Raw genomic sequence first — 27,712 nt, forward strand, 5'->3', positions numbered from 1 at the left:
TAGAAGCAATGGTGGATTTGGATGTGGATAGTATCTTCAACAATGAGGAATTGATGGAGCATATATTTGGTACAAGCAGTGGGCCTACACAGACAAAGGATATGGGCAATGGGCCTTCTGTAACACAAAATGGCCCAAGGACGAGGTCAAGAGCTGGAATTCAAATTAGGGAGCCAATTACTGATGGGCCAGCAAGGTCTGCTCCAACTTCTAAGAAGGCAACTGATAAGGGGAAAGGAAAGCAGAAAGTTGTGGAACAACCAAAGAAGAAACCGGGAAGGGCAAGGAAGCAGAGGCCATATAATACCAGAAGTGGGGGAGAGTATTCAAGGCCTATACCTGAAGCAGATTTCAGTGATTACAGTTCTGACTCATCAGATTCAGACTTTGATGGTATTGTTGACAGTGATTATGAGTTGGATGAGTAAGATGATGGAGACATGTTTTATTCTCATGTTGATGGTGATACAATGGGGGTACCAGAGTGTGAGGAAATGGGTTTTGAGGGAAACATAAGTGATGCAGGTCCTGAAGGGGATGATTCAGATGGTTTCACTAGTGCACATGAGTCTGACAGTGAGGGGAATAATGTTGGTCATTTTAGGGTCAAAGGTAAACGGAGGTTCAATGACTGGGTGGAGTTTAATGAGAAGGCTGATATGAAGACTCCAAGGTTCTGTCTAGGAATGGTGTTCCCCAATTCAACAATGTTTAAGCATGCAGTGCTAACTAAGAAGGAGCTCAGGTTTCCTAGGAATACCAAACACCAAGTCTTGGTCAGATGCAAAACTTCTCCAGATTGTCCATTTTGGATGTATGCTAGCAGTCCTGATATGCATAATCCCACTCTCCAGATAAGGACATATAGGCCCAACCATACTTGCAGTTCAATTGGCAAAAAAGTATATCATTGCCATGCTCCATTCTTATCTGAAGAGTACAAGGATGTGTTCCTTGCTGATGGTAAATGGACTAGGGAGGGGATTCAAAGTGCAGTAATCAGGGATTTGGGGATGGAGATTGGCCATCAACTTGCATATAAAGCTAAGGCAAGGGCAGCAAGGTTGGCACAGGGGACCCTTGAGTCCCAGTACAACCTTCTTGAGTCTTATGCTCATGAACTGAAAAAAGAAACCCTGACAGCAGTGTTTGGATTCAAACAGAACCTGAAGGAGATGTGGCAAGATTCAAGAGAATGTATATATGCATAGCTGCTCTAAGGGAAGGATGGATGGCAGGATGCAGACCAATTATTGGACTGGATGGATGTCATCTCAAAGGTTTTCACAAGGGTCAGTTGTTGTCAGCTGTAGGAATAGATGGCAACAATGGCATGTACCCCATTGCATGGGCCATTGTTGAGCAAGAATGTAGAGATAGTTGGACCTGGTTCTTGACATTCCTTAAAGAAGACTTACAGATTCATCACTGAAGCCACTATGCTTTTATGTCAAACAAGAAAAAAGGACTTGAACAAGCTGTGAAAGATCTGTTTCCTGATGCAGAGCATCGATTTTGTGTAAGGCATATGCACAACAATTTTAAAGGGGATGGTAATATTGGATTGGAGCTGAAGCAGAGATTTTGGGCAATTGCAAGGGCAACAACTATGATCCAATATGAGAAGGCAATGGAAGATATGCAGCAAATTTGACATTGTTCAAAAGCCAAATAAGTGCTCTGTTACACAAAAGCTTCTAGAAAGCATGGCATTTGCTGAATTTAAAGCACACAAAAAGATACCACAGATGCCACCATAACAGACACTACATGCCCAAAAAATACCAGTTTGTTTCCTAGGATCATCTTTTCAATATGATCTGCCCTTCATGGCTTCCACAATCTTCTTTGGACTTGCTTCTTGTTTGCTGGAACATTCTGACTGCCTTTGTCAGCAAGTGCAGCAAGCCTTGGGGATTTTCTTGGCTTAATCCTCCCTGCAGTTCTCTTGTATCTTTTTTTAGAAGATGTATGGGCAGCAGAGGAGTCCTATAAGAGTGCAAAAAGGTATAAACCTTACACAAACATCACTCATCACTATGATCACTTAACTACATTTAACTAATTAACCAAGTGAATCTGTTGCATTGAATTTGGCTGCAACTATAAAGCAAGTTACCTGTGATTCTGTGAATTTGGCTGCACCACATTGCTCTGTTGCGATGGCATAGAACTGTCATTATCTGGTCCTCCTTCTTCATTCATAGAGACATGGACATTGAGGTTGACATTGACATTGACATTGACATTGTCATGCCCATTATGACTGCCATTGTTAAAGCTTAAGAGCTCTGTAGAGGCATGAGATTTCACATTATCTGCAGCATGAACGTTTGATTCTTGAGTGGGCTGTGTTGCTTCATTTGGAGGTTGTTCTTCAGTAGGAGGGTGTTGTTCATTTGGAGGCTGTGGTTGAGGTGGGTTAATGTCAGGCATGGGTGCTTCCTCAACACCTTCATTGACATTGGGAACCTGCAAAACCATCACAATGATTATGTACTTTGTCAACTGAAGTACATGGAATGAGAACTGCATAGTTTGAGAAGCCATGCCTAGTTCCTTTGCTGACATGTTCTTCTATTGTGCCCTTTCTGGTGACAGATACCACAATTTACTTGAGAGTAATAGCTCTTTGGCAACTTTTCAATGCCAGGAGGTGGTGGTGCTTCACCTGCAGTTTGAATAATCATTGGTAAGTTAGTAAAGTGGATATGTAAACAAAGTTACTACATTAAATAAGTGAACTAGTACCTGGTTCTTTGGTCCTCTTTGTCTTGGGCCGTCCTGGTTGCCTCCTGTACAGTGGAGGTGCAATTTTTCTCTCAATACGCTCCCATTCAGCAACACCAGCTATTGGATTGATCATAACCTCATAAGCTTGCATATATTTTGCTTGTGTATACCATTCAGATACATAGTCATCTGGAGACCACCCTTTGGAGTATATGGCTGAGATTGCATGACCACATGACAATCCACAAAGATTCCACCTTCTACAGGTGCATGACTTTGTGTCCAATTGCACAGAATGTTGTGCAATCACTCCAGACTCACAACCAACACCTCTCCCTTGCAACTCAAACCTAAAGTTGCTAGACTCCAAAGGCCTATAATTAGTGGCCCATGATGCATTCTTTTTCAAGAGTTTCTCTATCCTTGGCCCAACCTTGCGCCTCCATTTTGCTGCAGAGTTCCTCCTGGTTGCTAGTCTCACCATACATGCAACTCTAATGTCTTCCAGACATGGTAAGATTGGCTTTTTTCTTGCCTCAAGTATGCTTTTGTTAAAAGACTTACTATGGTTATTCAGCAGAATGTCACATTGGAACTTTTCCTGAAAATGAGATTTGCTCCAGTGATTCCTAGGCCAATCAAGACACCACTGCCAAGCTTTGAAAGATGTTGGATTGAACTGGCCGGTTGATTGCCATATTGATCCCTTTGGGTTGGTTTGTTTCCCCAATATTGGTTGCTTGGTTTCTCTTACCAATTTTTTTTACCATTTTCACTGTCAATTATTATTGTATATACAAGTTCAGGTACTGAAAACTGTAGCAAATCCTGATTTTTGGGAGGGAAGTCACCAACTGGTGGTTATAGTTTTGGAGAGAAGCACAGATTTTGGCGCCAAGTTTCATGAGCTGGCAGGGTCAGAGCAGTGCATTGGAGGGAAGTCATGGTCTGACTGATTTGCCCCTCAAAGTTTCACGGAAAGCACCCTAGATAACGGAGGTCGTAACGACATACACTGATTTTGGGTCGGGATTGTAAAGTCATGTACCGAAGTCAATTCTTTGAAACCAAATACACCAAACTTCAGAACGGGCAATACTTCATGTACTGTTCTTAAAATTTTCCCTAACTTAAACCCTCAAATCAGTTTTCATAAAACTTTGTTGGCTATGAAGTTGAGGCTGATCGAGACAACTAGACTGGAGAGTGAAGAAGTGGATTTGAGCTGCTTCTCCTCGACGGCATTGGTCGATTGCGTTTTGATGGTGACTAACAATGTAATGGAATTCGTTGGTGAAGTTGACAATCACTATGGCTTGATGGGGTTCTCTCTAGCCAAATTGGGAGGGCTAATTGATTACCTACTTCAACTTTACTTTGTTTGGTCTAGGATTTCTAGCTAGCAAAGCATGGAGAGCTCGTTCTGTGTGTCCTCTTAGGTCAAAAATGCTTATTAGGCTGCAAGTCCTAGCCGTACACGCATCAGAACCCAAACCCAGTTGTTGGTGTGAATTGTATAACCAATTAAACCAAGATGGCAAGATATCTGGGAGTCCTCCAATAATGAAAATATAATAACAACAAAAAAGTGCAGGAAAACTTTGTCCCTGATACAGTTCCAGATTTAGTATAAGACTCATGAATTGGTGCTTAGAAAGCATCTCTTTCTTTTCTTTTAAGCTATATAGATCATTGGCAGCTGAATTTTCCGTAGTAGACGTCATCAAAATTCAGAAAATTAAAAAAAAAAAAAAAAAAATCAGCACAAGTTTCTGGTAAAAGAATCATAGAATTTCCTATTAATTGTGGGGTAACTTTGTACATGAACAACAATAATATTGCTTTTGCTTCAAAAGCAATCTGAATATATATTTTTCTCTCTCTCTCTTTTAAACCAATATCTGAATATCTAGGATCAAAACCCCAGGCAGCTAGACGAGGGTTTCAAAACAGTGGAGTCCATCCAACTCGACCGCAAACCGCCGCGGTGGTGGTGGTGCCGTCTTCTGCTGCTCCTGCTTCTTAACCTGGCCGGCTTCTGGCAAAGACTCTTGCTTCTTATTCAAGTTACTCAACACGCTAGTAGTACTCTTCTGCTGCTGGGAAACAGGGAAGGAGGCCTTGACAGTTTGGCCCAAGAACTCGGCGCACAAAGCATCGAAAGAACTGAACATGGAATTCATGATTGATTGATTGCTTGAAACGTTTACTGCACCAAAAAACGAAAACCCAATTCTTGGATTTCAAGAACTCAGAGAGAGAAAACAGAGAGATCGAGAGGTAGTTGGTATTTGGGTTTAGATGTTTTGATTTGATTTGTGAGCGATTAAAGGAAGAAAGGGTTGAATATATAGTGGTGGGGAAGGAAACTTCGAGAGGGAACACCTTTCTCCTTGTTGGAGTTGGATTGGGATGAGAAGAAATAGCCAGGATGCTCTGGACTTGCCGCGTATAGACGACTAAATTCCAGCTGGATTGGACCTTTCCAGACAAGTAAGAGACCAAGTTTGTGTGTTCATTCCATTCTTGGACCTTTTCCACGTTGGTCTTTGGTCCTCCACTTGGGATATTAATGGAGTCTTTCCTATTATGCTTGTTTTGACTTCGTGCCTATTTTGACTTGGGAAGATGATCGATTTCCGGTCTCAATCCGATTAAGATGAATTGAATACCCTATTAATGGATGAAATTTTCATACGTGAGTGGTCTTTACGAGTGAAAACACGTGATTTAAATATAAATTCGTGTAATCTTTAAAAAACCGTTTATATTAAACACTTTCAATGATCGATTTGGGGTCTCAAGCCGATTAGGATGAACCCTATAAATGGATCAAATTTTCATACGTGAGTAGTCTTATGAGTGAAAAAACGTAATTCAATCATGATTCCGTTTAATTTTTTATAAAATCGTATATGTTCCGTACGTAATGTTCTTAATTTAGAACTAACGATGATTGTTTAGTGACTGTTAAATAAAGGAATTATCCGTAATATTATGCAAATTGCCTATTTGAGTAAAGTCGAATCAAAATTTGGATTAGAGAATTACTAATCCGTTAAATTTATCCGACCGTATGCATATTAGTATATCCCTTATCTGACGGCTCTGAAAGAAAACATCACCACCAGTTCCCTCACATGATGACAACGAACTAGTTCTTGAGGTTAGATGGAGCTTGTAAAAATCTTAACAACTGTGAATAAAATAACATAAATCATCACCACCAGTTCCCCCATATGATGACAACTAACTAGTCCTTGAGGTTAGATGGAGCTTGTAAAAATCTTAACAACTGTGAATAAAATAACATAAATCATATGATATTGAGTTGTTTAATTTGAACAATATCAACCTTGGGACTCATGGTTGAATATAAATATATGATTGTTGCATGTCTATTGGTATTGGAGTTGGTTTCTAATGACATTGAATTTGTCTTTGGAAGAGACAAGGAAAGCTGTTTACATATCCGTTTGAATACCCAGAGCCCAACAACTTGAGTCAAACTTGTTCATGGATAAACATGAACGACCAGCTCCATATTAATTTGGAGGTTGGAATGACGCAAATTCAAGGAATGAAGGTCCAGATTTTATATGTATAGTATTGCTGAAGCTGGTATAGTGTTCAACCCTGAAGGCTTCAACTGTACTAACGCAGCTATTTCTTAGATGAGTAGTGTGATCAATTCAATGTTTGTTTATACAAAATCAGATATACCTTTCTGTTCTTTAAGTTTGTTCTGTATATGACCAAAGACAAGTCAGAAGTCTCTTCTCTCAATTTTACTGAATGTGAAGTCACTTCAGCAGACTTTTCTTTTACAAATCGAAGGACTACTTAGAAATCGAATAGAAGGATCGATTAGAATTTGGATAAAGATCATAAACCAACCCTAAACAGAAAAAATAAAAATAAAATACCTATAGCAGAAACTGTTATGTCATGTGACAGATTTTGATCATATCTAACAGAAAACAAAGACAAAAACTTCAATTAATTCATTTACGATGCTCATTACCCAACCAAACAAAAAAGTCTAACAATCTCTACCAACTACTAACGAAACAAATTTATTGGAAAACTAGCGTTTCAAAGCAGAAAATTCCATCCAAGGCAGGGGAGAAACGCAGTGCATGTTGAGGTTCCGCAGCCAATGTTTTTGATGAAGATGAATCGTTGCCTGCATTCTTATTCTTTGTCAAAACTTCATTGCTTGTGGCAGAGTTTTGAGCCTCCATCGATTTGGTGCTTTCATTGGAACTTTCATTCCTAACTATCGGAGGCAGAGGCAGAGGCAGGGCCAAACCATATTCATCGCTAAAGAAGTCGGCATATACCCCATCACAAAATCCACTGAAAACAGACATTGTCTTCACAATTTTGAAATCCTGGAATTCAAGGAATCAAAAAAGGCCTGAGAATTTATGAGAGATTAGTACTTATGTGTGGAGAATCAAGGAGTGCCTTGGCCCTTATAAAGGGTTTTAATTTTCTCATGCATTCCTAGTTAATTGAGGGAAGCGTCTGGTTCAGGCAATTTCGATCTATAAATTCCTAATGGGTCACGGGTATTGCTTCCTTTTTCCTGCCTAAAGGAGGATTACTCTAGTAACTTACCGTGCAAGTTAAGGAAATTGTTTGCCAAAATTTGTCCAACTCCTAAGACAATCTATTTTGCTCATTGAAAACTTACGATCTTAGTTAACTCACAACTTACAAGTTGGAGGAGATTTGATAACATTCAATCGGTATGCGTGATCATATTGTATATGTTCACCTTTCAGCTTCACAATTAGTACATTCCCCCCACTGGCCAATATTATCAATGTATAGTGGTCATTAGACCGTGTGTTATTGATCCTATAGTTAGATGGTGTTTTACTATTATTGAGATATTAGGGTAAATTAAATGTTTCTATTAGTTTCGATATGATATAGATATACTTATTTAACAATGTCCTCTAAATTAACTAAAGTTCTACGGATCATGATTGAGGTTGAAACTTGAAAGTGTTTGCACATCTCTTGTGGCTTCAATGAAGAGTGAGATCAGAGAGAAACCAATAGCTGAACCTATAGTGGAAGATTGTCCTCAACTCAGTTCGTTAATCCATTCCATGCAGAGCCGGCCCTGAGGGCTGCCCACTGAGGCAACCGTCTCAGGCCACCAGCTTCCGGGGGCCTCATAGCTCTGACTTTCAATAAATATTATATAATATATATAAACTATGCGCCTAAATCACCAATGTTATAAATTAGAGTAGTGGCAAGGTTGCCTTTTAGGGGTATTTTTCAGCATGAGTTTGAATCCCACTAATGACATTTTTGCATATATTTTTTAAGTTTTTTGTATATTTTTGAATTAGTTTTTTTTTTTTTTTCGTACAGACATGTTCTCGAGTCATTTTTTTTTGAAGAATATCATGTCGATATATTAATACTCAGGCCAGAAAGGACCATTACATATCCTCCCTCTACCATCTATGGGTAGATAAAGATGTTTGGCTCCAATTTTGTTGCAGCTGGTCATGCAACAGTCTCTTTTATGCGCGGGCGTGCCAGCACCGTTCGGGTGCGGTCGTCGGGGGTGTCCCTTGACCTGACTTCTATCAAGCGATTGTAGACGAGGAGAGCACCAACCTAGTCGTGGGATTCTTTATGCCTCGTGGCGAGGACTTTTGCTGAGCTTCTTGAAAATCACAATCGATACTCGATGTTGTAGATCGAGCAGAGCGAGAACCACTGGGAAGTAGAGAGAACCTGCTAAAGCGTGACTTTAGCTTGGCTGGGTTGCTAGGGCGTTACCCTTGCTTGGCTGGTTCTGTAACCGTTGTGGTCGCGGCACTACCGTCGGCTCCCGAGGAGACTAGGACCGAAGCACGTTGACAGAGGGTTTGGTGGCACTGAAAGTCGGCTTCTGAGAAGACTAGGACTAGGAGTGTGATCACCGATAAGAGAAAGAGAAGGAGAGGAGTTGCTCTTAGAGAGGTTGCTCTAGAGAGAACTTAGATCATCTTAGAGATGTTTTGATTTGTGTTGTTCTCTTGTTGGTCGCGGCACTACCGTCGGCTCCCGAGGAGACTAGGACCGAAGCACATTGACAGAGGGTTTGGTGGCACTGAAAGTCGGCTTCTGAGAAGACTAGGACTAGGAGTGTGATCACCGATAAGAGAAAGAGAAGGAGAGGAGTTGCTCTTAGAGAGGTTGCTCTAGAGAGAACTTAGATCATCTTAGAGATGTTTGTTGAATTGTGTTGTTGTTCGGTCGCGGCACTACCGTCGGCTCCCGAGGAGACTAGGACCGAAGTACGTTGACAGAGGGTTTGGTGGCACTGAAAGTCGGCTTCTGAGAAGACTAGGACTAGGAGTGTGATCACCGGTAAGAGAAAGAGAAGAAGAGTTGTTGCTCTTAGAGAGGTTGCTCTAGAGAGAACTTAGATCATCTTAGAGATGTTTGTTGAATTGTGTTGTTGTTTTTTTTATACTTGTTGTAGCATCTATATATAGGCTACCAAGCAACACTATTTGGCCTTAAACAACTCATAATGGGTTAGGTTTTAGCACTTAAACATTAATGGAATGTTAGGTTTAAGCACTTAAAACACTAATGGAATGTTAGGTTTAAGCACTTAAACACTAATGGAATGTTAGGTTTCAGAGCTTTCTTCCATGTGGTTGGGCCGGAAATGCTGCTGGACCTCTTACAGGTCCAGTTTTCCAGTTTTGCTTCTGCAGAAAATTGGACTGATTGTTTGAAGGCCTTCCACTCAAAACTAGCTCTGGCACTCTTCATACGAAATGATTCTTGGGCTGTCTAGAATGGATCTGCAGAGTTTCAGCTCATTTCGAGTTCATTTGGTCAGTCTGCCACCCCTCCTTCCTTATTTAGCTCGGTTTCTCCTAGCCGAAGCCGAAGTAGGAAAATGTGCTAAAGTTGACTTTTCATTTCCATGCTTCCATCATTTCCTTTTCTTGCAGCTCGAATAATCTTCCATAGTAGGCTTTATTGAGCCTCTAAATAATATATTTCGAACTTGTCGACAATATATAGCTTGAGCCACTGACTTTGGCTCAATTTCTCCAAGACACGCCTTGTCAGGCCAAAATGCTCATTTTGGGTCCAAACAAAAGAGTTTGTGGTAAACCACAGCGATACATAGATTAGATCCGATCATTTGACGGTACCCATGCTCACTTATTCAAGAAAGCCTATAAACTATGTTACCAAAGACAAGTAAATAGGCACAGTAAATAAAAACTAAATGAGACCCACCCCTTGAGGGCTGACTCACTCCTCATGAGGCCCAGGATAAGGCCCAAAGACCTCATCCCAGTCCCAACAGAAGTAAGCAAGCCCAAAAGGCCCAGCCACTATTGGCGCTGCGTAATCATAACCCAGCTGCCCCATGCCACGGACGGCACCGCCACTTGCCGCTGCGAAGACCACCATATTGAAAAGCTTCAAGGGCACCCACAGGGTCAGTTGCACCCTTAGGACTCCCCAGCCCAAGCCATTGAACGTTGAATTTGGTCGGAACCAGATTGACGAAAAAGGCTGGAAGAGGAATCTGATCAGCAAAACCAGCAACTCCATCCACCAGATCAGGAGCCAGCCACCACTTTGTCCCACCGCAACCAAGAGCCTCACTCCTTCTGCGGAAATCAGCCAAGCTCTACAGGAAGGCAGACGCACTCCGATTGCAGATCTCCTCCCTAGCCATTGTGCTCGCAATGAGGACTGAAACAATCTGCCGCTTGGCACGATCGCTGAGACACAGAGGTGAATGGAGGAGACGGAGGTCCCCTGTGAAGCCACCTGATGTGCTCATATTATCTTATATTTCTATGCCTCTTAATCTTGGTTTTTATGCTTAGTCCTCCTTATTTCGATTCATTTACATGTTTTAGTGTTTTTGTAGGTTTGTTCCATAGAAAGAAGAAAAGAAGCCAAAATGAGCTAAGTAGGATTGAAATGCAATGTGCAATCTGAGACTGGGAATCTGTCTGTGCAGAACATCCAACTTCGCCGAATTACTGGGAGTTACTCAGATCGAATCAGACAATGAGCCTTATATGAATGGAAAGCTACGGATGTCTACTTTCTGTAGAATTTTACGGATCTTGATTTCGATACTTTTGGAGAAAGTTATGATTATTTGAGTGAAGATAGGTCGGACAGGAAATCTGCTCGGGAATTTACAAACATTCGTGGAGAACTCAAGTTCCGTGACACAAGATGGTCAATCCTAATGTTTCAAGGAAGTTAATTCAGATGAGGATTCAATGAGGAACTTATTCCTACTTTACAAGAGATATTTCAAGCTTTTCCCATTCCAAATGAAGAAAGGAATCTAAATCCAAGTTTTACAAGGAAACATGAAGCCAAAGATGAGCAGAAATCTTCCCTATATAAGGGAGCACGAATTTACATGAGAAGAGAGTCTCGGGAGCACAATGTAGACGCCTAAGGAGCAGAGACGACTCATCCATTTTCCTTTCTTTTCCCTCCCATTCTTTTTATGTTCTTTCCTATGTTTTATTTAGTTATCGATCTTTTGTTAAACCTTTTCTAGGGTTAGGATGGTGCCCTATCATGATTGTTTATGTACTTTGATGTTTTATTGATGGATTTATAGTTTCTTTATGATGAATGCTTAATCACTATTTGAATTGATGCTTTATGTTTAAGTTCTTTGATTGATCACCATAGGGCTTTGCATATAGTAATTGGAAGACAAATTTGAAGCAGAGATGCGATATAATTTGATTAGCTTCTTGTGATTAAGTGTGGTAAATTACATTATTACTTGAGAAAGACTAATGGTTTGCTTGATTCGCTTGTTTTCTAAAGCGTAATGAATTCTGCATGTTAAATTTATACCTGAGAAGGATAAACTGCATAGTTAGGATATAAGATCTTTACCCGAGAGGGAGAGCATCATACACTTAAGGAAAACTATGGTCTAGAGTATCTGAGAATGACTTAGATACGGGAATTATCATATAGAGAAGCAAAAGAATCTATTAATTGCATTGAAACATAAATAGGATTGTTAGTGGTCGATTCTGAAACCCTAAGTTTTATCATTATTTGTTTGTTTCTTTCTTTCTTTAATTTTCACATTATTTCTTTATTTGAAAATCTAAAAACAATATCTTCTTTTGCTTGATTGTTTATGTGATTTTGTGTTTGGATTAATTGAGTTAGGGTTTAAATTGATTATCAATCCTCAGTTGGAACGACCTCGTATTTGCACACTATACTAATGACGATTCGTGCGCTTGCGAGTTTTAATTAAAATTTCACAACAATGCTCAATCTGCGCGGAAATTTTCCTGATGACTTCTGTGATCTTTTTCAACTTCAACATCGGCTTTGTGCTATTCTTCAATAAATCTCAGGGAGCTCTAAACTCTTCTCTTTAATTACTTTCTTGTTTTTATTTTTCACTTATGTCCTATCCATGCTTTTATACGCATTGCATGCTTTAATTCTTTCAACATTGAGGACAATGTTAGATTTAAGCCAGGGGGAAGGGATTTTGATTTTTGTTTCTATTAGGTTGTTAGTTTTGTGGGTTTATAAAAAAAATTAAAAAAGAAAAATTAAAAAATTGTGCTTTCTTTGTTATTTGTGAGTCATTATTTTTTGTTTTTGTTTTCTTGAGTTTTAAGATGCCTTTCAACAACTATGATGAGTATTTATTTCAGAAATCATGGCTTAAGAGGATCATAAAATTGAGATGATGTTTGACTTTATTCTTTGGTTAATAAAGATGTATGATTGTCATATGTATGTGTAGTGGATGTGGTTGCTTACATGGTACAGAAAAGAGTATGTTAGGATAAGTTTTTGATTCATATATAACCTATGTGAGATATTTGAGCCTATTTGCCTTTTCTTTGTTGAGTGTTAAATGAAAAAAAAATATATGTCATCTTATTTTCTTGGCGATGATTTTGTTGATCTCATTATTCTTTCATCTTGATTGATTACTTGCCATAGATTAAGTTTAATGGACTATAGAATGCTAGAATTCACTCTTATACTTGTTGAAACTTTTATCAATATATGCTTGGACCTTGGAAAGGATAAAGGCACCCTAGGAAATTACCACCATTGCCAAATAGCCATGTGTCCCTATTTGTGTGCACAAGATGTGCACCCCCATAGATAAACCCCCTTGAGCCTACATTAAGCTTTTTATTTCATCACCCTCATAATCCTTAAACCCTAAACCTTAGTATAGTTTTATCCTTACCCATGTTCTAAAGACATAGTAGAGCTAATTTTTGAGACATACAAGAGGTTTTTGGCGTCAAGAATGAAGATGGAGAAGAGAAGGAAGTTTAAGTGCGGGGGTAAGACTTGTCCATAGAAAAAAATATATATGTATCTATGTGCCGTCAAAAGACAGAAGAAGAAAAAAAAAATTGAAAAAAATTATATGTGACAGCAAAAAAGAAAAAATATGATAAGTGTTTATGGATTTTAGTCCCCCCATTGTGGATTTGGAGTTTGCTTTGAAGTGAAGATCTATTCAAGAAAAATTTGGTCTTTGTCCAATTCACAAGTGTTCAAAGGATGTTTAGAATGAAGCAGAACAATGATGACATTTGGCCCTTTATAAAGACTTTGAAGGAGTCTATGACGTTTTTGACTTGGTGAATTTCAAGATTGTCTCTCTACATTAACAGGAGCTCTACTAGGTTTTTAGAATACTTTGTGATTTTCCTATCCCTTTGTTTCTATAAACCCTAAACCTTGGCCCCATTACAACCTTAATTATAAGACCTCTTTGATCCTTGAAAAGAGCAACCTTTGATATGTGGAGATGAGTTATAAGAGTTGAACTTATGGTTTGGGTCCATTTGTGCAAGTAGTTGGTATCCTTCATGAGATCATACTTGAAAAAAAATATTTTCAGAAAAAGCTTTTTCTTTCTATTATATGTGAGCTATTTGTTTGTCTTATATATTATCTCTCTCACATATAACTTGAGTGAATATATGCTTATGCAATAGCCAATGAATCTGAGAGAAGAAAGAGAGCAAACCGGTGAGGATTTGAGTCATAACTTGTTTGAAGCATGCTGAGATTAATATCACCAATGTTGCCCCAATGTCCTACATGTTTATATGTTAAGTTATATGTTTTTGTTAACTCTCGAATAAATGTTGGATTGATTCTTGGTTGTTGTGCTAATCTTGATGCCATGAAAGTTTGAGATTTCTAAGACTAATGTTGAAAGGCTTAGTGTGTTGTGTTTTAGTGTGTTTTTGTTTTGTGTTTGTGTGTTCTTAGTTTTTGTTGTTTTGCTCGAGGACAAGCAAAGTCTAAGTGTGGGGGTATTTGATGTGCTCATATTTTCCTATATTTCTTTGCCTCTTAATCTTAGTATTTATGCTTAGTCCTCCTTATTTCGAGTCATTTATGTTGTTACAGTGTTTTTGTAGGTTTGTCTCATAAAGAGAAGAAAAGAAGCTAAAATGAGCTAACTAGGATTGAAAGACGCCCAGGTTCCAGAATCTGTCTCTGCAGAACATCCAACTTCTCCGAATTACTGGGAGTTACCCACATCGAATCAGACAATGATCCTTATATGCATGGAAAGCTACGGATGTCTATTTTCTGTAGAATTTTACGGATCTCGATTTCGATACTTCTGGAGAAAGTTATGATTATTTGAGTGAAGATAGGTCGGACAGGAAATCTGCTCGGGAATTTACAACCATTCGTGGAGAACTCAAGTTCCGTGGCACAAGATCATCAATCCTAATGTTTCAAGGAAGTTAATTCAGATGAGGATTCAATGATGAACTTATTTCTACTTCTACAAGAGATATTTCAAGGTTTTCCCATTCCAAATGAAGAAAGGAATCTAAATCCAAGTTTTACAAGGAAACATGAAGCCAAAGATGAGCAGAAATCTTCCCTATATAAGGGAGCACGAATTTACATGAGAGGAGAGTCTCGGGAGCACAATGTAGACGCCTACGGAGTAGAGACGACTCATCCATCTTTCCCCATCTTTTCCCCTTCCATTCTTTTTATGTTTTTCCTATGTTTTACGTAGTTATATTTTGTTAAACCTTTTCTAGGGTTAGGATGATGCCCTATCATGATTGTTTATGTACTTTGATATTTTATTGATGGATTTATAGTTTCTTTATGATGAATGCTTAATCACTATTTGAATTGATGCTTTATGTTTAAGTTATTTGATTGATCACCTTAGGGCTTTGCATATAGTAATTGGAAGACAAATTTGAAGCAGAGATGCAATATAATTTGATTAGCTTCTTGTGATTAAGTGTGGTAAATTACATTATTACTTGAGAAAGACTAATGGTTTGCTTGATTCCCTTGTTTTCTAAAGCGTAATGAGTCTTGCATGTTAAATTTATACCTGAGAAGGATAAACTGCATAGTTAGGATATAAGATCTTTACCCGAGAGGGAGAGCATCATACACTTAAGGAAAACTATGGTCTAGAGTACCTGAGAAGGACTTAGATACGGGAATTATCATCTAGAGAAACAAAAGAATCTGTTAATTGCATTGAAACATAAATAGGATTGTTAGCGATTGATTCTGAAACCCTAGGTTTTATCATTATTTGTTTGTTTGTTTCTTTCTTTAATTTTCATATTATTTCTTTATTCAAAAATCCAAAACCATATCTTCTTTAGTTTGATTGCTTATGTGTTTTTGTGTTTGGATTAATTAGGTTAGGATTTAAATTGATTATCAATCCTCAGTTGGAACGACCTCGTACTTGCACACTATACTAACGACGATTCGTGCGCTTGCGAGTTTTAATTAAAATTTCACAACAAGTTTTTGGCACCCTAATGAGGTGCCGCTAAAGCTTGGAGAGAAAAAGCTCTCAACTTTCATATCCTTACCCTCCCTTGTTCTTGGAGACCAAAGATTGACATCGACTGTGCGGTGCATTATCCTTCCATCAGCAAAAGAAGAGATGGCGCCGTTAGAATGGTTGATTTGCGATAACAATCGCCTTGGAAATCCTAGCCAGCGGCGGCTAGGGTTTAGAGAGACTTTCATGCCTCTGATAAAAAGAATTCCACCACGAAAATGTCCATGTTCTCGAGTCATATGTCTTTGAAGTACTTATATAACATAAATACTATATGTTTCTTTTCGCTGTTATCATTATATAATTACTAAATTAAATAAAAAATAATTTGATAAGGAAAAAAAAATGTATATATTCGCCTCAGGCCTCTACAATCTCAGGACCGGCCCTGATTCCATGGTCTACCATCATTTATAGAGAAGTAAATGATGTTGCTTGTAGAATAGCACATCTACTAGTTTGTCTTTTGAAGATTTTGTTTCCTTTGAAGAAATATTTATTTTATATGTACCAAGTTAGTTTCCTTTTTGATGTGTTCCCTCCGGTTAGTGTACTTCTTTTTATCGATCTAGTTAGAGCAACTCCAACAGATTCTCTATATTTTGATTTTTCTCTACTTTAGGGAAAAATAAGTCTCTTTTGCTCGAACAGATTCCATATAACTATCCCTATTTTATAGGGAAAGTGAGGAAAGAGAAAACCAAATTCCCTATATTTACAGTGGAAAATAATCATGAATCGGAGATAAGTGGAATGGTAGAAGAAAGATACCGATTCTGATTCCGGAGGAATGATTCCTAAACCCATCTCCCCCCTTCGTAATCGAATTCCTGAGTATTCAGGAATCGATTCCTGATAAATAGGTGGGACCTACACCAATTCTCATTCCTTCATGTGTTAGTAAACACAGGAATTCTTTTACCTGGAATCATTCCGATTCCTTTATGTGTTAGTAAACACAGAGGTATTTTTACTCCGTAATCATTCAATTTCATTCCAAGTAAGTAAACGTGCCCTTCAAGTAAGTAAACGTGCCCTCAGTGATTTGCAATGACAATCGAGTAACTAGCAGAGAACCACTGAATCGAGTAACTTGAGTAACAGACTAACAGAGAGATCAATTATTTGTGGAAAACCAAAGGGTGCTCTGGATATGGAGTACGCAAGGGCTTTCCGTTATCGATTTTGGAAACAACTATACGTCTATACCTAATCCAAACAGGAGTACTGCTATCCTTTTTTTTTTGGTTACAAGTACTGCTTTCCTTTTCCATAAACAGAACTGACAGATGAACTTTTAATTTGATGATGCATGCTTATACTTATCTTCAATTTGCAACTGACCGACCCATTTGCCCAATTGCATATTTTCAGATCCCACTAAGCATTTTTGGGCTGTCTTGAAAATCACATTTAGTGCTTTATTTCTCTTTCGAAGATACTATTGCCAAGACTTTTATAGTGCTCAATTGACGATGGAGATTCCAATTTGACCAAAGCATTATAATGGCAAAAGAGAGTGAGTGATCCATGTACAGAATATTTGACCACATATATTCGAATATCTCCTTTGATAATAATTGAAGTTTCTCAATAATTATTGGTAGTGATTTTGACACCCAAAAAACTACTTACAATAGAATTATATATTGAGCTTCAAGTATTAAGGACACATTTGTGACCGATAAGGTCATAATTCAATATCATATATATAATCTATGAGTTCTTGACCTAAAGCACCAAAATCAACAAAAAATGTCTCACTTACTCCAACAACAAATTTTTATTCTCACTAACCCAAAATGAAGCAAAATGACAATTTTAGCCTTAATCTAATTAATAAATTACACTTGATGCCACTCTCCTCTCTCCCCAGCACAACTCTCTCTCCTCGATCTCTATCAGTCTCTCTCTCTCCCCTCTTCAAAATCCGATTCCGATTCCACCTCCTCGAATAGCGCCTCCTCTCTAATTTGAATCATATTTGGTGAGTCGAGGAGTGCCGCTAAAATTTTGATCCTCCGATCTCCGGTGAGTCGAGGAGCTGCATTAGACAACTTCAAAGCCTTCCCCGCCGGCGGCGACCTCGACGTTGACGCAGTTGACTTCGCAGCCGCACGGCTCTTCTGTTCATCGCCGGTCTGGGATCCGAGCCTTGAGTCCGAGTTCTGGCGGAGGCCGGAGCCAACCTCGATCACAGGGACGAGCCTCTTTCGCCTCAATTCCATGGCAGCCCACCGCAGAATAATAATCTCCGGCGAGATTTGGGTCCGATTTCAGGAAATTTCGAAGCGGGGATCCCCGGTCTCTTCATGTCCGGCCAGCTCGACCGTGGGCTAGTGGTTGGCTCCGAGAAGTTGTGCTCGGCTCCGAGAATCTGTTCGGAAGGAGAAGAAGGAGAAAGAGAATCTCTTCATGTCCGATTTCCTTGAGTGATCGGACAAGGAAAGCGATGGGAGGAGGTGGTTAATCCACAGGAGTGCGAGGGAGATGGATTTGTAGCAGGAATTGGAGAGGATCTCGGCAGTGTTAGTGATGGTTTGGGCGGAGGAGAAGGAGAGGAGAGAGAGAGGAAGAGAGAGAAGAAGAATAATAGCTAAAATAGCATCCCTAGAACTGGACCGCCTTCTGTTCGGAGACCGTATGCCTACGTACTTCGCCTCGACGGCCACTCTCTCACGGTACCTTCCGGCTGAACGCCTCGTCTCGCTCAACAACCCGGCGACCCCAATTTACGCCGACAGGTCGTTGATCATCTCAGCACCAGCAGGTTATTCGACCGGTATCGGATTCGATTGGGAGCTTCAGCCCCAAGCTGCTTGGCGCCACGAAACCCTAAGAAGAAGAAGAATAAGAAGGAAGAAAAAGAAATGAAAAGAAAAGGAAAAAAATGAATTAACAAAAAAAAAAAAGAGGGTAAATTGGTCATTTCATTTTTTTTGGGACCCACATGCTTGACACGTCAGCAAACAGACGGCGCCGTCAAAAATTTTGGACGGAAGTATCACGTTGATACCAATTTAGGTCTTTGGGTATCACATTGATACTTTTGAGAGTTCGGGTATCAAATTGGCCTTGGCAAAATAGTTTGGGGACGGTAGATGAATTTTTCTAAAAAAGAAAAAAGGGTAAATTGGTTATTTCACTTTTTTTGGGACCCGCATGCTTGCCACGTCAGCAAACAGACGGCGCCGTCAGAAATTTTGGACGGAAGTATCACGTTGATACCAATTTAGGTCTTTGGGTATCACATTGATACTTTTGAGAGTTTGTGTATCAAATTGGCCTTCGCAAAATAGTTTGGAGACGGTAGTTGAATTTTTCTCTTTTTAAAATATTATTTTATGACGAGAAAGAAAGTTTTAATATGTAATTGTGTTAAGAAATATCGTCACACCAAAATTTTGATGTTTGAATCGATAACAAAAAACTCGTTATTCTATAATAATCTCTTTACCTTCGAACTTATGAAAAGTAATCTGAGGGAAAAAAAAGGTATGACAAAAGAAAACAACAAGCATCAAAAGTCCAAATGAACGGCGTCGAGAAGAGCAGACTGACAGCCCAAAACGGCGTCGATTTTAAACAAAGAGAAGAAAAAAAAAAACCAAAGTACCCGCATTTCCAAGCCAAGTGGGGCCCGGCGCTCGGTATCTTCCGGCCCAATCAAAGCATCTTCCTTTGTTCCACCGCAGAAAATAATAAACCCTCTCTCCTTTTAAAAACCTAAAATCCCCTCTAACCTACTTTCTCCCACACCAACCTAACCGTGCACCTAACCCCACACTCCAATCACGCCCTCCGGGCCCCGCCTCCGCAGAATCACGGATCCACTTACCCTTCCAAATCGGACGGCCCTGAGCCACTCCGAACGCGCCAGCGAGGCAGAGAATCTTGGCCGCGGAACTAAACAAAAATTTAAATCCGGTTAAGTACGATACCCCCCCGCCTAGTATATATAAAAACCCTCCACCCCACCAGAGCGCCAGGTAGCGCCTCTTTCTTCTCTCTCAGCAAAATCAGGAAAGGAAAAAAGAGAAGAGTTTTTCGGGTCGAGATCCGGCGACGCTCCGTCGGGTTTCGTCCGCCTGAATTCCGGAACTCCGAGCTGTCTCTTCTCTTCTTCTTATTCTTCTGTTCCTCCTCCTCCTCGCCGCTCTCACAATGAAGGCTTCCGGTACTCTCGTCGCCTCCATGGTCGCCGCCTCCACCATGGCTCTGACCTCCTCCTCCTCCTCCTCCTCTCCCTCCGCCGCGCCGGTAAACTTCAGTTTTTTAATTTCACTCCGAATGTATCAATTTGTAGTCGGATCTGGTATCTGTGGCCTCCATATTTAAAAATCGGTTTTTTTTTTTTAATCTGGAATTGAATTGTGTGATTTTGGTTTGATTAGGGACTTGCCTCTGCGAAGGGCGGGCGCAATTCGCATACGGCGTCGGCGTCGGCGTCGTCGGATAAGGAGAAGTTCGAGCCCAGATTCGACGGGTTGAGGTTCATTGAGACGTTGGTCACAGCGCACAGATGAAAGGAGATCCCCAAATTTATTTCGAGGAGCCGGTGATTAGTTTGTGAAATCCGCAAAATTAGAATTCAGAGAGAAACTGCTTTTCTTTTTGCCTTCCTTTTTCTGATGTGATTGGGTCGTTTTTGGTGTTTGGTATGTTCTCAATCTCATATCTCTAACTACGAGGCCTTTTTTTTTGGGTGTTGCTTAGTGGGTCATTTGTGGTCTGGTTTGTATTGTAATTTCTCTTCGGAGGAAATTATTTGGGGATTTAAATTGTATAAAACATTGTTTTGCCAACCCATTAACATGTGCTGCTTCCAGTTGTGAATTTGGCAAATTCTTAGTTTCTGTGTTTGCTTAGGAAAGAATGAATCTACCAGCTAAGCAAAGCCTGCAAATTGGGATTCAAATTACCCAACGTGTTGGGTTTGCCATGCTTGAATTTTTAATATTTGGGGTTGGCTGGAGCATGAGGATTCTGGGCTTATTCCTTTACCCAGAAGTCAAAAAAATAAGGTTATTTGTGGAGGAAGTAAACTAAGATTGGATGAGTCGGACAGACTTGAACAGAATGAGTAAAATATGTATTTGTCTTTTGGTGATAAAAATGTGTAGGAAACTTCAAGGAAGATGACTAGGCCAAGTGCACAAACAAGAACAACATGCCGAGTTGCCAACTGGGTATGTCTGCTTTGATTGTTTGGTGTGCTGAGGTTGATTATTAAACACTATATTCCTCAAATTTGTTTAAATCAAATCACATTTTAATATATGCTTATCAAATGATATGTCAATACATATTTATAGAGTGTGTACGTAAATAAAGTTATGTGAGGTCAGTTGGTAAACGAATTTAGTGACCCATATGTCTAGAAACATAAGTTGTTAAATTTAATGACTTATTTAACGGGTTGCTTGAAAGTGTCCAACTCTGAACTCTCTCCCTTGTAACTAGGAGGGCCGATCTCGAGACTGGAGGTCTCCAACTTCTAAGGATCATATCCCCAGATTTGGGAGAAGTATGGAAACCCGTATTCTAGGATGGGTCTCAGAACCACCGACCCAATTTGGTCCTATATCGACCTAATGTTCATGGACTGGACAAGTGGTCTATATACGTCATTGTGGTGAGGAAACATTTAAAAATGAATTAGGAACTCCATGCGCTACGATTTTATATTCTGAAATGACTCAATATACCACAAACTTTTGTTGAGGAAAATCACTTGGTTGTGGTCCAAGAGTCACGATGATGTGGACCTTTAAAAAAAATCTGTGTAAAACTTGTGATGGAATAATGTTTTGACGACTCCAACCTCTTAAATTCCTGTGCTTGAGATTGTTATATGATAGTAGGCCACAAGTCTCCTAGATATTGTCATGTTAGGCCAAAAGTGGAACCTTGTAGAATGTAGAATGTAGAATGCAGACAGAGAAACAATTAAGCGTGATATTAAGTTACCCATTTCATCTCATCTTGTTTTGTTTGCAGCCACATATCTAATAAATGGTCTGTATTCACTGACTCCATGTATTACTGAAGCACTCATTTGATATGTGGATGGTATGAAGGCCTGGACCCGAACGCGTTTCAATCATCAATTTCTTTCATCTGTAAAGCGTTCTTCTTCAAGTTGCAATTTGTAGCCAACCACCTTAATTTAAATTCTTTGGAAAATATGTCAAATTTGTAAGGGTAATTGAGGATTATGGTATGATTTAGTAGGTTAAGTCCCAATGAGATTTCGGATAAGAACCAATGACTAGGTTTGTTCATAGTAGAGTTTTTGTCTATATTCGAGATGCCGGAGAAGCACGGGTGAGCCAATGGACTCTGATGCTAAATCACCTTGCTACCTATCAAGAGAAATATACAAGGTCGGGAAGAAGATCGAGCGGGTTGGCCATTGTCACTCTGATGCCGAAGTTAGTTTCCTTGTATTTAATTTGACAAAATAACAATAGGTAAAAGTAGTTAATGCACATTATTGGAGGTAATTAGCCTCCTTAAATAGACATTAATTGGATTACCTTGTTTTCGATTTGGAAGAGATATCCTTACTAATTGGCAATGTCGTAGGTTGGGATGTCTCTAGGCAACAACTTGAGTTCGTGTATCGACCTAGTGGAAGATGGATATCTCGGTATGAGATATTGTATCGATCTAGTGCATATGTCGGTTTATGGGCCTTGATATTCTGCTGGTATGTCCAAAGTGTATTATGCCGTCTCCTGTTGGTTAACTCAGCTTTAATAAGCTTGTATTGCCAAAGAACTTTTTTTTTTTTTTTTGATGAAACGGGATGAGGGGAAGATCCCTAGCATCCCAGAATTTATTAAAGAAGAGAAAAGGAGTACGAGGGACTGAAGGGAGGGGACATATAAAGCCAAGAACTCCCTAAAAAAAAATACCAACTATTGAAAATTAAATTTCGGAAGACCCAAACGGTCCTCATTAATGAAAGGGGGAGCTATATTCCACCACACAAAACCATTATTCGACGTACCTTAGTTAGCCAATGCGTCAGCAATATGATTCTCTTCACGAAATATATGAGATGAGCGAAAATGCATCTGAGAAACAAGCAAAGAAATTAAAGTTTATTAGTGTGAATCATAGCATTTACCATGTATATTTAGGATATTTACATGAAAGGTTCTTGTTCTTTGAGGCCAAGTCTTGATTCTTCTGGACCTCCATCATTGGTTCTGGTTTAGTACTATTGGGTTGGAATTCTTGGCCCAAATGATTGGACGCTGAGCTGAGGTATGGCAAAACCATGCCGAAAGATTTACGGATCACAAACACACACACGTCCAATCAGCCAAATTGGCCTATGTTTTAATAGAATTAAAAGTTTAAAACAATGCTCCTCTACCGTCCATTTTCACCAACTCCCTCTCCAGCCTCGGAGTTCGAACTACAATTACAAAAATGTCATAAAAAAATTTGTAATCAGGTTGTCGTTTTCATATTTTGTTTGTTGCCTCTAAAGGATTCCTATAGCCATGATCTCCGATCCGAATAACTACAATAATTCGCGTGTCGTTTGTGCGTCTACGGCGTATCACCGTGTGACAAATCCCCATAAACGGATGTCTCGCACAATGTGAAATTCAATGCAACCCCACCTGATATGTACACCCGGCCAACCTCCACGTAACCATTTTTTTATGGACCGTTGCTTCCCGCCACGCGGCGGGCCTAGACATTCCGGGCACCAAGTACAAATCTCCCACCAAATCCTGAGAGCGAGAGACAGACTCGGAGTGTGAGTCAGAGACTGAAGAGGATCACAGTTCGTTCGTCAGTGAACTAGTAATAAGTAAGTGAATTTCATCGATTAAATTTAATTTCTTTTCTGTGATGTTTATATTTTTTTGGTAAATAAATTTGGTGGCATCAGCTCCGATCTTTGCTCTGTTCTTGTTAACTAAATTCAGTGATTTTCTCGATCAGTTGCGGTTTTTTTTTCTTGGTATAAAGGAAACAGTTTAGTTCTTAGTTTACTTAATGATCGTTTTTTAAGTCTGTGTTCCTTCAGTGCTCTGTGACACACTTATATATGATCCTCAGTGTCTTCGATTTTGATTGATCATCTTTTCTGGGTCTTTGTTCTTCGAGTAATCCCCGACTCCTATGGCCTTAAACTCTTTAATTTTGCTTCTTTTCTTTTTTTGGTCTGGAAAGTCTTTAGTTTTGCTTGATCTTCTTGTTCAAGATTCATTTCACTATTTGGGGTTTAAAGTGTAACTTTTCTTTGATAGCTTAAACCTTTAGAGATGTAACCTCTCTTCATCACTTTTACTTGATCATGACATTATATTTCCATTTTCATGTGTGGTTTAATTGTACTTCATTTAAAATTGGGTTTGGTAATTTTTTTAGAGATGGCAGCTGTGACAACCTCAAACTTTGTACCTAGCACTCCACATGCTAATGGAGCTTCAGGGTCACAAAACAGGACAAACTTGGGACAGATGGGTCTGTGGAACCAACCCATGACTCACAATGGGTTGAGATCTTTGAGCAACTTGGATATGCTGCGGATCCGAACCCGTCCTAGTGCATATTCTATGCAAGTCATGAGAAAGGCTGCGAGTGATATTGGATCTGTGGGGAGGATTGTCTGCGGTCAAGGAATGAACTTGGTCTTTGTTGGAGCTGAAGTCGGTCCGTGGAGCAAAACTGGTGGTCTTGGTGATGTTCTCGGAGGTCTCCCACCAGCTATGGCGGTTAGTCAGTTTCTTGAATTTACTATGTGATTTTAATCTTATTGTATTTTATTTGGCTGATTTTACTGCCTGACTCATTAATGCCTAGGCTAATGGCCACCGTGTTATGACGGTGTCTCCTCGCTATGATCAATACAAAGATGCATGGGACACTGGTGTACTAGTTGAGGTAAGTTTTGCAAATATTGTTAGATGCTTTCATGTTTTAGAGTGTAATATACTAATGTATGCTTTGGAGATTTTCCTCAAACTGATCAGCAGCTCTATGTTTGCAGATAGAAGTTGGTGGCAGAGTTGAAACTGTTCGATTCTTCCACTGCTACAAACGCGGAGTTGATCGTGTATTTTTGGATCATCCATGGTTCCTTGAGAAGGTGGGAATTCTTTTTGGTATTTTCAGACCATATCTAGAAAATTTTCGTAGTATTGGTGATCTATGACTGATGCAATTGTCCTTCTCAATATGAAGGTATGGGGTAAAACAGGATCCCAGATCTATGGGCCTAAGACAGGAGTGGATTACAAGGACAACCAATTGCGCTTCAGCTTGTTGTGCCAGGCATGTCATACTTTTTGGCTTAATTTTCTTTTTCAAAACTTGAAAATGTTTTCCAGTTGGAAGAGTAGAAATGAAAGCATTGCATTTGTTGCTTGTATAGACCAATTGAATTTACAATGGTGTTTAGGCAATAGATGACTCATATATATGAGTGAATTTTAATTGTGACCCTTTAACTTCAGGCTGCGCTGGAGGCACCGAGGGTTCTCAATTTGAACAGCAACGAATACTTCTCTGGACCTTATGGTGTGCATCTCTCTCTCTTCCTTCTGTAAGTATGACTTCTTTGAAAATAGTTTTACTAAGGATGTAAGCTTGTTCATTGCAGGAGAGGATGTTGTGTTCATTTGCAATGATTGGCACACTGCTCTTGTTCCTTGCTACTTAAAAACCATCTACAAACCAATGGGAGTTTACACAAGTGCCAAGGTAATGAGTCCTAGCTGAACAAAATTGTTTAGAGTCCGGCCAATTTATTTACATAAACTCAAATATTGTTTGATAAATGGCAGGTTGCATTCTGCATCCACAATATAGCTTACCAGGGAAGATTTCCTATTCAGGACTTCGAACTCCTTGATTTACCTGGCCAACTTAAGGGTTCTTTCGACTTCATTGACGGGTATACTTTACAGAATGTGATGTGGCAACAGTGATAAGGACTTAGAAATGTACTTGTAGATTTAAAAAGCTAATCCTCTTTTTGAATGTCTGATTGCAGGTATAACAAGCCTGTGAAGGGAAGAAAAATCAACTGGATGAAAGCTGGAATACTGGAATCGGACAGGGTTATTACTGTAAGCCCTTACTATGCAGAGGAACTTATTTCTGGAGAAGACAAAGGTGTGGAATTAGATAACATTATTCGTAAGACTGGAATCACTGGAATTGTGAATGGCATGGATGTTCAAGAGTGGAATCCAACCACAGACAAATACTTAAATGTCAACTATGATGAAACAACAGTAAGTAACTCGTGAGGATTATTAACTCTGTAACATAACTAGAAGAAAATCTGTACTGATCCGCATTGTATGTCCAGGTACTGGATGCAAAGCCTCTTTTGAAGGAGGCCCTTCAAGCCGAAGTTGGGCTGCCAGTGGACAGGGACATCCCATTAATAGGCTTCATTGGTAGGCTAGAGGAGCAGAAAGGTTCAGATATTCTAGCGGAAGCCATTCCAGAATTGGCAGGAGAGAATTTGCAAATAATAGTCCTTGTAAGTATTGTTTGGATTTACTCTCTTTAGTACATACATACTGCTGGTTGAGTATGATGGTTTTGGTATATTCTTTGTGTTAGGGAACTGGCAAAAAGTACCTGGAGAAGCAGATTAAACAGCTGGAGACAAAATATCCGGGCACGGCTGTAGGCGTGCTGAAATTCAATGTTCCATTAGCCCACATGATTATTGGTGGTGCTGATTTTATGTTGATCCCGAGTAGATTTGAACCATGTGGTCTCATACAGTTGCATGCCATGAGATATGGAACAGTAAGGAGCTAGATCATTCGATTCTTGCATTACCTTTGCCTTAAAGGCTTAAACTGATAGTTACCTCCACTGATGGTGTGCAATGCAATGACTGTAGGTTCCCATTGTTGCTTCAACTGGTGGACTTGTCGACACTGTCAAGGAAGGTTTTACAGGATTTCACATGGGAGCTTTCAATGTTGATGTAAGTCGATGACTTGGCTCTTCATCCGTGACAATGCTGCACTACTCTTTATATTAATCTAGCTACTTATCTTCAAAATATGATGAATAGTCTGTGGTGGATTATTTTTAGTGCGAAGCAGTTGATCCGGCAGATGTACTTGCAATATCTACTACGGTGAAGAGAGCTGTTGCAAGCTATGGTACTGCTGCCATGAAAGAAATGATCCAGAATTGCATGGCAAAAGATCTTTCCTGGAAGGTTAGTATGATACTGAGATGATCCAGAAATCAATAATTTGGCTTGTAAACTGCTCCTTACAATTTGTCATAACAACAACGTCTATTAAAGCACAATGTATCTGATGCAGGAACCTTCCAAACAATGGGAAAAGATGCTGTTGAGCCTGGAAGTTGCTGGCGCCGAACCTGGCTTTGAAGGGGAAGAGATTGCTCCTCTTGCCAAGGAAAACGTTGCCACCCCCTGAGCATTAGGTTCTAGTATTAGCTGATAAGAATATTCCCAACTGCTTCCACTAGCGGTACAGTTATTGGTTCTTAAGCTTTGAGCTTCGAGGGAGCGAGTGATGTGTTCTTGGTGGAAATCTCAGCTTTTCTGTAAGCAATTATGATTGTGAGGTGAATGATGTTGAGGAAGTGTATAAAGTAATGAATCTGACATCAGTGACATGTCTTTGTTGCTATTATGGAGACCTGAAGAACAAGATTTGCAGTTCCTGCGTGTTTTAATATAGGTATTGCTAGTAAATAAATTATGTAATAATAATGTGATCGAGGTGCTTGGCTTCTTGCCATAGTAATTGGATCCGTTAAGCATCAAAAAATTCTACGGTGCACCGTCCACCACTTACTGTATTGATGGTTTATGTTACATGATATCGTCTTAGTTATTGGTGTCTTTTTAAGGCTCTAATTAGTAATTAATAATATTAAATATTAAATTATTTATTTATTCTACAAAATACCCCATGAGAGAGAGAGAGAGTTCTCCAAAACCAATTTTTTGTCCAAAATTGTGGACTAAACTGCATGTTTTGATTTTTCACTTAAAAAATAATGTTTAGACACTTCTTGTCGTTCTCGAACTGACGGAACTCAATAATCACTATTTTT

General features: G+C 39.5%; 2 protein-coding genes and 1 long non-coding RNA gene across 5 annotated transcripts; all 3 read left to right on the forward strand.

Annotated features, from left to right (window-relative positions):
• Positions 1-470: 470 nt before the first annotated feature.
• LOC133745001 (uncharacterized) lies at positions 471-1,432 on the forward strand. Its single transcript, XM_062173009.1, has 2 exons — positions 471-1,197; positions 1,281-1,432. Exons 1-2 carry the CDS (start codon positions 471-473, stop codon positions 1,430-1,432), a joined length of 879 nt encoding a protein of 292 aa, XP_062028993.1.
• An 18,156-nt stretch (positions 1,433-19,588) lies between these two features.
• Positions 19,589-22,157, forward strand: LOC133746034 (uncharacterized). 3 transcript variants are annotated; one of them, XR_009863915.1, is made up of 3 exons: positions 19,589-19,879; positions 20,014-21,254; positions 21,620-22,157. It is a non-coding gene; the product is annotated as an uncharacterized LOC133746034 (long non-coding RNA). The 3 variants fall into 3 exon arrangements; XR_009863914.1 differs by having other exon boundaries at positions 19,593-19,879; positions 20,014-20,808; positions 21,083-22,157; XR_009863916.1 differs by having other exon boundaries at positions 19,593-19,879; positions 20,014-20,808.
• A 1,137-nt stretch (positions 22,158-23,294) lies between these two features.
• On the forward strand, positions 23,295-27,497 carry LOC133743392 (granule-bound starch synthase 1, chloroplastic/amyloplastic-like). The gene is made up of 14 exons (XM_062171317.1): positions 23,295-23,453; positions 24,017-24,363; positions 24,452-24,532; positions 24,639-24,737; positions 24,833-24,922; positions 25,105-25,168; positions 25,251-25,351; positions 25,435-25,544; positions 25,644-25,887; positions 25,965-26,141; positions 26,225-26,416; positions 26,514-26,600; positions 26,712-26,840; positions 26,950-27,497. The coding sequence occupies exons 2-14, from the start codon at positions 24,019-24,021 to the stop codon at positions 27,064-27,066; spliced, it is 1,836 nt and encodes a 611-aa protein (XP_062027301.1). The 5' UTR covers positions 23,295-23,453; positions 24,017-24,018; the 3' UTR covers positions 27,067-27,497.
• Positions 27,498-27,712: the final 215 nt, after the last annotated feature.

Source organism: Rosa rugosa, chromosome 4 (genome assembly GCF_958449725.1).
Source record: "Rosa rugosa chromosome 4, drRosRugo1.1, whole genome shotgun sequence".
Taxonomy (NCBI): Eukaryota; Viridiplantae; Streptophyta; class Magnoliopsida; order Rosales; family Rosaceae; genus Rosa; species Rosa rugosa.